This window comes from Mobula hypostoma, chromosome 13, assembly GCF_963921235.1.
Source record: "Mobula hypostoma chromosome 13, sMobHyp1.1, whole genome shotgun sequence".
NCBI classification, from domain to species: domain Eukaryota; kingdom Metazoa; phylum Chordata; class Chondrichthyes; order Myliobatiformes; family Myliobatidae; genus Mobula; species Mobula hypostoma.
This window is the reverse complement of record NC_086109.1, coordinates 55550018-55561926: the sequence shown is the minus strand read 5'-3', so window position 1 is coordinate 55561926 and position 11909 is coordinate 55550018. Positions and strand designations below refer to the sequence as shown.

The following is an 11909-nucleotide window of genomic DNA, read 5'->3' as shown; positions in this document are numbered from 1 at the left end:
CCTCCACCCCTGCCCCATTCTTACCCCTTCCACTCCTGCCCAATTCTTCCCCGTCCCACCCTGCCCCATTCTTCCTCCACCCACTCCCCCACTCTTCCCCTCCCTTCCCCCACACACTCCCCCTCCACCCCTACCCCATTCTCCCCCCCACCCTAATCTTTCCCCTCCGTAGTTGCATCCCCGCCTCCCGTTCTCCGTGCTGCCAGCCCCTGCCCCTCGGTGGGACTGCGCCTGCGCCCTGCCGCCGCCACTCATTCAGCTCAGCTCCTGTCGGCTCTCCTGTCGTTGAGGTTCAGTGTGAAGGCCGTGTGCATGGCACCGTCTCCGGACTCGGGCTCTAACGCACGGGAGATACACAAATCACCCCAACATTCACCCCGACTCTCTTCAGTAATCATACCCGTGTGTTTGTGAAGTCTTTTAGTGAGCGGCTCAGAGCAGGTCAAGGATGCACCAGAGCCGGGGAGAGTGCTGTGCACAGGTCGGGGCCGCGTTGCAGTACTGAACAGACACCGAGGAGAGTTCTCTCGGCATCGGCGTGTGGAGTAGGAGGAGGGGGGAGGGAGGGTACGGGGAGGCGCTGCTCGGCCCTAGAGCGGCTGCGGCCTAGTCGCCGTACGTGTCCAGCCCCCCCTCCCGCCCTCACGTTCAGCCCACGGAGACCCTCCCCGCTCCGTCTCTCCCTCCCTCCCTCCGCACCACCATCACCGTCATGGCAGAGGAGCAGCCGCCGCCGCCGCCGGAGCGGGAGCCCCAGCAGCAAACCCGCCGTGCGGAGGGCAGCGGCGCTTTGCCCAGCCTGGTGGCAGGGCTGGCGGAGTCGGAAGCGAGTGCACTGCAGCAGAAACTGAAGAACTCCATCTGGTGAGTGAGCGCAACTAGGGCCTTCTGCATAAACAAGTCCCTGCCTGCCCCTTAGCCGGATATAATAAAATATTAAACTGCAAGCTAATCTATCACACTCCACATTTTGCTTCTTGTTCGTTCGTGTATAGATCTTACTTTAATGTGTTTTTGTTCCGTACATGTTTTAATATATTTCTGGGGTTTTGGAGGAGAGGTGTGAATATTTTTAGTACTTTATTTAAAGACATTGGCATCCTGGTGTTTATGTTTAAATGTGAAAGATCACGCAAGTTTTATCTTTGCATTTTTGTAAAAGACGTTCAGGCATTATTGGTGATATTTTTTACACCTCCCCCAATTCAGTGTCAAAGGGCGTATAAAGGAAAATGCGCCGAGATCACTTATTCGTGTAGAAATTACATTTTTATAACAATGTCCTTGTATAGAAAAACTGGATTAATCTGGAAAATGTTAACAGATGTCTGGACACTTCTAATCGCAACAGATTAGTTATTTACAGGCAAAATCTGTTTAATGGATTTGTTCTTCCAATGTTTGATATTGAGTTAAAATGCAAGATGCAAGACTATAATGTATGTTGAATATGCTATGACCAGTTATTGTAATGCACTCTATCAATTGTTGTTTGCCAAAAATATGGTCACCCTGTGTGGTTAGTACCCTCCTTGGGCTTGTATCCTTTGGGGGGAAAAGTGCATCCTTTTTTTCCCAAGGAAAAACACAGTTTTGTGTTAGATCCTTTCTTTGCTCCTCTTGGTCTGACCTCCAGCAGTCCACAAAATCAGTATTATCTCACCAATTTCCAATGCTCAGTTAATATCTATCCTTACCCTATTTAGGCCTATAGCTGTTCCCATCCGAATCCTATCCATCTCGCCTCTTGTTGAAATGTACTCTGACAGCTGTTTTATTATCACCTTGTGGAGGTCAGTGTCAAAGTTTGACTGATAATACACTATGCAAATAAGGTACTCTAATATTTTATGTATCCCACCAAGATTTGCTGTTACACATTTCTTGGTCATCCAACAGTCTTAAACAACATAAGAAATTCCACTCATATAATTTTTAGTGTGTCATATTTATGATTGTGAGAACATTAATCTTACAATAATCTATTGATTTGTGATCAGTATCTAATGTGCATGAATCTAAATTCCAGGAAAACCTGTTTCATAGTTGATTGATTAACATTTTCTATGTAGTGTATATTGGATTTTGTTTGTGAAGATGATAAGGCTGTAATCTGGTTTCTTAAGGGTTTGATTGTCAAAGCGGTTTCATCTGAACTTGAAATAAGTTTTTTCCCTAGTTCTAAGATGGGTTGCCAGATGTAGCAGACGTGAAATGGATGGTTCTTGGCCTAGGAATCATCTTGCTTGAAAATGCACCTAGTGGCTGATTATAGTAGAGCATTGCTAAATTTTGATGCTGTTTCTAGTCTACCTTGCTCTTATAAAATGAACTGTTCCAAGAAAAGCTAGTTTCAAAACTTATTTTACTTGTTACTTTGTATCTCCAGCACTATGACATACATTATTCAGGCTAATTACAGTACTTCAAGCCTTTATATCAAATTTGTGTTAAATGTTAGTGATATTTATCTGTTCATTGTTCTTACAAAGATTGTGAATAAATTAATATGCACTGGAATACTTTACAAATTCCATACTGACCATGGGTTACCTTTTGTCGAATATTCAGGGAAGGTAGAATAAGGCTGATGGCAATGCATTGAGAGCCATCACAGACTTGGTGGTCTGAATAGTGTTCTCCAATTTTGAAAGAAAATGTTTCTATAGCCTCAAAATTTGCATTTTTCAGCTGTCAAATTATAGTGCAGTATTTTTGTTTAAATGAATATGAACTATGACATTGTGTTGAAGGATGCCATCAAATGTATTGAGATTGAAGGCAATTGGCTTGTCGTTTAGACAGCAGCCTGAAATGGTGAGTAAAGAATTTCAGCATATTGTCATTAGCAAGAATTAGCATTCAACTAACTTCCTTTTGTTTAGGCTCAGTTGGATAATAGGTTGTTTTAGAATGTCCGAATTTGCAGACAATTATCATTATGAGCTAATACCAAAAAATTAAAAGGAAGTATGGCATACACAGAAATGCTATGGATGTAGCTACCAAGCATAGAGGTCTTGATTATTCTGCACATTTTATGGATTTTAGATGCCTCATTTTCATGGTATTGTTTGATGGGAAAGGGCCTGTTAATAATTCTGGAGTGGAGGCATTGAACTTGAAGGGAGCTTGACAAGCACTGGGGCTCTTGAACATTGAGAGGTGATTTCTTTAAATGCAAAGTGTTTAGCTGTTTGCATTATGGGGTCCCAATAATTTTGTAGTGCAATCTCATCAATTCAGTTATAAGGGTTATAAAAGAAAATGGTCAACCCAAGTGCATGATGCAACTTAAATAAGGAAAGTAAGGGTGAAATTTTAAGGACAAGAGAAAAAGGTTGAGAAACATTAAGCAGCTGGTATGATCCTGAGCTGTAGACTTAAAATCATTTGATTGCATAGTTAGGGTGGATGGAACACTTTAATCTTCTGCGTGAAATAGTAGTGATTCTTCTGAGGCATTATCCAAACTCCAGACAAAGAATCTTCTCTCCCCCCCCCCCCCCTTCGCTGATGCTATGGCACCATGTATAGGAGTGAATGATTCTGGAGCTTCTGAAGTCCCATTGATGGTAGGTGTGCACCTGCAGCTGCAGTTGCTTTTCACAGGAAGGTGATTGCCAAATACAGAGTGCACAACATGCTGAGGAAATTTCAGCAATTGTTGGTTGATCCATTTTGGCACTCTATAGAGAGAATCAGAACTAAGTTTGGTCATGATGGAGTTAATTGGAAAATGAGATGTAATTAATAATTTTTTTTGGTTAAGTCATGCCCTTGTCCTGATTTCAAATTGAATACTCAATTAGTACATTGATTATTATGTAGTCCTATTATTGATAACTGCAATAGTTCAACAAGTGAAAGGTATAATTGCAATGTGACAGGCTTACATGGGTGGTTTTTATTAATAATATGAAAGTGTGTGCGGTGTAAGATATTCTCTATTTCTGACCTGTATGAATTACTTATATGAAACCAATTTATCATTGTTTTCTCTGAAATAATAATTCTTAGCCATTTTTATATTAATAGCATGTAGAAAAAAGCTGCAGGGAAATGTGTGGTACTTTGTAAACATTCTTTGCATCGTCAGTTGTCAATAAGGACCTTGAATATTCAACAAGTATAAATTACTGGAAGAAATTGGCAAATCTATATAGAATTATTTAAAAAAAACTTAGCCATATATATAATTTTGTGATATAGTAATAGAATATGGGATAAAATCACAGAGTGGATTTGGGGAGCATTCCAAGGTGCAAGGGCAGCAGCGTTATTGATTGATGAGGAGTGCAAAGATGTCATATGATTATATCTTTTATGTAACTTTACAACCATTGAGAATATTTGCATTGTCCCTGTTTGATTCAAGGGGATGGTTTACTCAGCAATATCTTTTTGATTCCAATCTCACAGGTGTTTTTATTTTTAAGGAAAAATGTTTTCATATCTTGTTTTATAAACAATGGGTTTTAATTATGGGTGCTATGAAAATAACTAAATTTGATACTGCTTTTTGTATATGTGGCTGACAATTTTTGTAAGTCCCATGTTATGTGCCTTTAACTGGTGTACTTGTGGAGTTGTCAATTTCATTGGTAGTCTGGTCACAGTAATCTTTGTTTTGATTTCATGTGCAAGCAGCTCCTGTTTCAACCCATAGCCTGACCTGCTTTCCCCCAGTGATTTCATTATTTACGCCGTACTACTCTCTTGACTTTGGAAATTTTATGATGTCATCCTTGCAACACAACAAATGTTTTTCTTGATTCTGATATGGTAATTTAAGTTGCAAACAGAACACATTTGTATCTGCTAGGATACAGTGTTTATCTTGTATGCTGACTTGGGTTCTTAGTTGCTTAAAAAGATCTGACCCTCTATCTCTTTATGACTGCCTTCACTACAAAAATAAATTGCTTCCTTGCAACATTGTGTGGTGTGATTTTTTAAAATAATATATATGTTTCTCTCTTTTCTATTAAAATCCTTAAATTTGTTAATAATTTTTCTGTTGTCCTTGCTTGTGGAAAGATAGGTTTCAACACCAGGTGGGATAGGTGGTTTAGATGAGACTTGGTAGAATTGAATGGAACATGCGGGAGAGTGGCTGTGCAATAGAAGATCATCTGGGATTTCAGTGAATGGCAAGGCAGGTGTGATGAGCTGGACATAGAGCATTGAAGAGTACAGCACAGGAACAGGTCCTTCAACCCACAATGTTGTGCCAACCCCCTAAAAACTAATCCCTCCTGTCTGCATAATGTCCATATTTCTCCAAATTTCTTCCTTGCATTCATGTGCCTAGCTAAATACTTCATAAAATCTTCCAATGTAATTGCTTTACCACTGTACCAGGCAGTGCATTCCAGGCATCTTCCACTCTGAGTAGAAAAAACTTGCCCTTTCCATCCCTTTCGAACTTACCCTCTCAGCTTCAATGCATGCCCTCTGGCATTAGACATTTTTACCCTGGGAAAAAGATGCTCCCTGTCTACCCTATCTCTGCCTCTAACAAATCTTTATCAGATCTTCCCTCAGCCTCTGACACGCCAAAGGAAACGACCCAAGATCGTCCAGCCTCTCATGATAACACATGCCCTCTAAACCAGGCAGCATCCTGGTAGACCTCTTCTATGCCCTCCCCAAAGCCTCAACATCCTTTCTACAGTGTGGTGACCAGAACTGTATGCAATACTCCAGATGTGGCCTAACCAGGGTTTTTATAAAATTGCAACATAACCTCTGGACTTTTGAACTCAATGCCTCGACTAAGAGGATGAGGTTTTGGGGTACTTGGAGACTATTGATAAAATAAGTCAAAGCCAGCATTATTTCTGTAAAGGGAAATCTTGCCTGACAAATCTGTTGGAGCTCTCTGAGGAAGTAACAAGCAGAGTGGACAACGGAGAGGCAGTGGATGTCATTAAATTGGATTTTCAGAAGCATTTGATAAGGTGCCACGCATGAGGCTGCTTAACAAGATAAAATCCTATGGCATTACAGGACAGATTCTGGCATGGATGGAGGAATGGCTGACAAGCAGGAGGCAGTGAGTGGGAATAGGGGTCTTGGCCCGAAACGTCGACTGTACTTCTTCCTAGAGTTGCTGCCTGGCCTGCTGTGTTCACCAGCAACTTTTATATGTGTTTTATAAAGGGGACCTTTTCTGGTTGGCTGCCAGTGATTAGTGGCGTTCCTCAGGACCGATTCTTTCCACATTGTCATGGACTTAGATAATGGAATTGATGGCTTTGTGGCAAAGTTCAAGGATGATATGAATATAGTTGGAGGGGTAGGTAGTGCTGAGGAAGCAATGCAATTGCAGAAGGACTTAGACAAATTGGAAGTGTGGACAAACTAGTGGCAGATGGAATACATTGTTGGGAAATGTATGATGATGCATTTTGGCAAAAGGAACAAAAATGCCAACTATCTAAATGGGGAGAAAACTGAAATATCAGAAGTGCAAAGGGACTTGGGAGTCCTCATGTAGGAGGATAGAATAGAGTCCAGCAGAGGTTCACGGGGATGATTCCAGGAATGAAGGGCTTAACATTGTGAGAAGCATTTGGCAGCTTTAGGCCTATATTCATTGGAATTTAGATGAATGCAGGGGGATCTCATTGAAACCAACTGAATGTTGAAGGGACTAGATAGGGTGGATGTGGAGAGGTTCATCGAACCTGTACCTCACTGAACATGACAATAAAAACAATTTGAAAAGTTTTTGTGGTGGTGTCCAGATTAGAAGCACAGCCTCAAAATTTAGGGGTGACCTTTTGGAACAGAGGTAAGGAGAAATTTGTTTAGCCAGAGAGTGTTGAATCTGTGGAATGCTCTGCCACAGATAGCTGTGGAGGCCAAGACCGTGGCTATATTTAAAGTGAAAATTGATAGTTTCCTGATTTGTCAGTGCATCAAAGGTTATGGCAAGAAGGCAGGTGTATTGGGTTGAGTGGGATCTGGAATCAGCCATGATTGAATGGTGGAGCAGACTCAATGGGCTGAATGGCCTGATTCTGCTCCTATGTCTTACGGACTAATAAAAGCAAGCATTCCGTAAGTCTTAACCACCCTATCAACTTGTGTAGCCACTTTCATGGAGCTATGAATTTGGACCCCAAGATCTCTCTGCTCAGCAACACTTCTAAGGGTCTTGCCCATGACAGTGTACTATCTCCTTGCATTTTCCTGACCAAGGTGCAATACCTCACATTTATCTGGGTTAAACTCCATCTGTCATTTCTTTGCCCATATCTGCAACTCATCTATGTCATGCTGTGATCTTTGCAGTCTTCTACACTATTCAGAACTCCACCAATCTTGGTATCATCCACAAATTTACTAATCTACCCATCTACATTTTCATCCCAGGTCATTTATATACATCACAAACAGCAGAGGTCTCTGCACAGATCCCTGTGGAACTCCACTAATTATAGACCTCCAGCTTGAATAAGTCTCTTCAACCACAACCCTCTGTTTTCTATGCACAATCCAGTTCTGAATCCAAACAGACAATTCGCCATGGATTCCATGCACCTGAATCTTCTGGATTAGCCTCCAGTGAAGGATTTTGTCAAACGCCTTACTAAAATCCTTGGGCACAACATCCACTGCTCTACCCTTGTAAATCTCTCTCGTCACCTTGTCATAAAACTCAATCAAGTTGGTAAGGCACGACCTGCCATGCATAAAACCATGCTGGCTCTGTCTAATTAGGCCTTGGCTTTCATCTTATCCCAAAGAACTTTCTACAGCAGTTTCCCTACGACTAACGTGAGACTCACCAGTCTATAGTTCTCAGGATTTTCTCTTGTTCTCTTTTTTAAATAGAGGTACAATATTAGCCACTTGCCAGTCCTCTGGGACCTCACGTGTACCGAGAGGAGACACAAAAATTCTGATCAAGGCCCCATCAATTTCACTTCTTGCCTCCAATAACCTGGGGTAAATCCTATCAGGCCCTGGGGACTCATCCACCTTAATACTCATTAGGAGGCCTGGCAGTACCTTTTCCTCGACCTCAAAACACCCTAACATTTTATACACCCAGCACTGAGACAGACATAAATAAATAAGCTGTAAATATCAATGACATGAGACGAAGAATCCTTGAAAGTGAATCCTGAACCTGGTGACGAGTTCTTAGGCTCCTGTACCTCTTTCCTGATGGCAGCAGTGAGAAAAGAGCATAGTGGGGGTCCTCGATAATGGTTGCTGCTTTTCTGTGACAACACTTTGTATAAACGTGGTCAATGGTGGGGAGGGCTTTACCCATGATAGATTGGGACATATACCTATTCTGTAAGATTTTTCTTCCAAAAATATTTGGTGTTTCCATACCAGGCCATGATGCAACCAGTGAATATACTCTTCACTCCACATCTACAGAAGTTTGTCAGAGTTTTAGATGACATGCCTAATCTTTGAAAACTTGTAATAGCTCTTGTGTGCTGGCCCTAAGACAGATCCTCCGAAATGGTAATGCTGGGGATTCATTTGCACAAGGAGGTATTGAGACCTAGGTCTTGGAGTTTATTGATATGTTTTGAGGGGATGATAGTTTTGAATTCCGAGCTGTGGTCAATGAAGAGCATATTAACGTATGGATCTTCACTCTCCAGATTTTCCAGGGTTGAGTGAAGAGCCAGTAAAATGGCATCTGTTGTGACAGCAGGCAAATTGGAGTGGATCTTAGTAGCTTCTCAGACAGGAGTTGACATGTTTCATCACCAACCTCTCAAAGCACTTCATCATAGTGGATATAAGCGCTACTGGATGATAGTCATTAAGGCAGGTTGCTTGGGCGCCGGTATAATTGAAGCCTACCTGAAACAGGTGGGTACCTCATACTGCTGAAGCAAGAGGTTGGAGATATCAGTGAACACTCCAGCCAGTTTATCAGGGTGGGTTTTTAGTTCTTGGCCTGGAGCCCTGTCTGGGCCAGATGCATTGTGTGTGTTCACCCTCCAGACTGATGCTCTCACGTCAGCCTCAGAGATTAAAATCATTGGGTTGTCAGGGTCTGTGGGAGTTTGTGAAGGTGCGTCCATGTTTTGTCAGTCAAAGTCAGCAGTAAATGCACTGGGAGCAAAACCTTGTTGTCACAAATGTCACTTCCTTTTGTAGGAGGTGATAGCCACAGCTGTTGAACATCCTTCTGTGATTCCAGTTTGGTCTGGCATTGTCATGTCGCATGTGAGATAACTTTCCAAAGGTTGTACCTGGACCTCTTGTATTTTATAAGAGGCAATTTTCCATGGGTCATTTAATTTCAGAACAAAGCAATGTACTTTTATATTTGAGATTATGGATAATAGAAGTATGATTTTTAAGGACAGAAAATAATTTTAAAAAATTGAGTTAAAGCTTCATCTGTATAGAAGGACAAGTGTTTCTGAATCAATGACCCATCAACATGACTGATAAAATCCACATATTTCCAAAGATGCTGCCTGACCGTTTGAGTATTGAGCAATTCATCATTTTGAAAGCCTGTTTAATTTCTGTTATACTTTTTTCCTTTAAAATGAGGCTGTTTTATTTTTTTTTAAAAACTGCAGGTGCTATAAATCTGAATTTAAAAAACACAGTGCTAGAAGATGCTCAGTGATTCAGGCAATGTTTGTAGAATGAGGAACAGGGTAACCTTGAGGTCCAGGACCCATTGTTGATATCTGAATATGTTAAGCTTTTGTTTTTAACATGATAACCCCGCCTCCCTTTCTTAGTAACTTTCTAGTGAACTGTTTCTTGCTCTTCCTGACCATATAAAATCCTTCCAATAATGGAATACACAACTATCCGTTAGACTCTTATCCAAATTCATTAGCACGTTTGAAATTGTTTTGTCTCTATGTACTTCATCCTGAATCCTAATTAACTTATTCAATTTACACCTGCCGGTTTTAAAAATCTTTGGATTTCTCTCCCTGCATTTGTCGACTCTTGTAATGTCTTCTGTATCCTCTTAAAGGCTTGTCATGTCATGTTTTTCATGTTGTTTAAATTTAATATAAAAGTTTACATTCCTTTTAAACCTAGTAGGAAGACCAAGATCTCTGAGGAATTCTCTTAATCATTTTCCATAAATCTGAAATCTATTTTTTCTTGTCTCTGCACCTACTTTCCCTATTCTTGCTAGGGCAGTGGTGGTGAACTCATGGCACGAGTGCCCAGGATGGTGCTCACGCATAGTATTAAAATACACAATATGCACAATTATCCCTACTGCTAAATGAAGCAGCAGATGATTTTTTTACAACCCGAGAGTAGTGAGATGTTTTCACAGGAAATGTCTCACGCAGGCTTGGCGAGAGCTGGACGATTGCGAGAGCTCATGACATTAGATATGTTTTGAAATCCACACGGACCTGGTGTACACATCTGTATTTGGATAGTAAACAGTTCTAACAATATTACTCATTTTATAGAAACCATAGAAAACTACAGCACAGAAACAGGCCTTTTGGCCCTTCTTGGCTGTGCTGAACCATTTTCTGCCTAGTCCCACTGACCTGCACATGGACCATATCCCTCCATACACCTCCCATCCATGTATCTGTCCAATTTATTCTTAAATGTTAAAAAAGAACCTGCATTTACCACCTCATCTGGCAGCTCATTCCATACTCCCACCACTCTCTGTGTGAAGAAGCCCCCCCAATGTTCCTTTTAAACTTTTCCCCCCTCACCCTTAACCCATGTCCTCTGGTTTCTTTCTTCCCTTGCTTCAGTGGAAAAAGCCTGCTTGCATTCACACTATCTGCACCCATCATAATTTTATATACCTCTATCAAATCTCCCCTCATTCTTCTATGCTCCAGGGAATAAAGTCCTAACCTATTCAACCTTTCTCTGTAACTGAGTTTCTCAAGTCCTGGCAACATCCTTGTAAACCTTCTCTGCACTCTTTCAGCCTTATTTGTATCCTTCCTGTAATTTGGTGACCAAAACTGAGCACAGTACTCCAGATTCAGCCTCGCCAATGCCTTATACAACCTCATCATAACATTCCAGCTCATACTCAATACTTTGATTAATAAAGGCCAAAAGCTCTCTTTACGACCCTATCTACCTGTGACGCCACTTTTAGGGAATTTTGTATCTGTATTCCCAGATCCCTCTGTTCTACTGCTCTCCTCAGTACCTTACCATTAACCCTGTATGTTCTACCTTTGTTTGTCCTTCCAACGTGCAATACCTCACACTTGTCTGTATTAAACTCCATCTGCCATTTTTCAGCCCATTTTTCCAGCTGGTCCAAGTCCCTCTGCAGGCTCTGAAAACCTTCCTCACTATCTACTACACCTCTAATCTTCGTATCATCAGCAAATTTGCTGATCCAATTTACCACATTATCATCCAGATCATTGATATAGGTGACAAATAACAATGGACCTAGCAGTGATCCCTGTGGCGCACCACTAGTCACAGGCTTCCACTCAGAGAAGCAATTCTCTACTACCACTCTTTGGCTTCTTCCATTGAGCCAATGTCTAATCCAATTTACCACCTCTCCATGTATACCTAGCGACTGAATTTTCCTAACTAACCTCCCATGCGGGACTTCGTCAAAGGCCTTACTGAAGTCCATGTAGACAACATCCACTGCTTTCCCTTCATCCACTTTCCTGGTAACCTCCTTGAAAAACTCCAATAGATTGGTCAAACATGACCTACCACGCACAAAGCCATGTTGACTCTCCCTAATAAGTCCCTGTCTATTCAAATGCTTGTAGATTCTGTCTCTTAGTACTCCCTCCAATAACTTACCTACTACCAGCGTTAAACTTACCAGCCTATAATTTCCCGGATTACTTTTTGATCCTTTTTTAAACAACGGAACAACATGAGCCACTCTCCAATCCTCCGGCACCTCACCCGTAGACAGTGAC

The 11909-nt window shown here is 41.4% G+C and overlaps 1 protein-coding gene across 2 annotated transcripts in view; it reads left to right on the top strand.

The window, feature by feature from the left end:
• Positions 1 to 274: 274 nt before the first annotated feature.
• LOC134355599 (DNA-binding protein RFX7-like) overlaps positions 275 to 11909 on the top strand; it is a 104684-nt gene continuing 93049 nt past the window's right edge. For both annotated transcript variants that reach the window (XM_063065712.1, XM_063065713.1), the window contains exon 1: positions 275 to 864. In XM_063065712.1, the coding sequence (XP_062921782.1) occupies positions 713 to 864 (152 nt within the window). In that variant the 5' untranslated portion in view covers positions 275 to 712. The remainder of the gene's footprint in view (positions 865 to 11909) is intronic.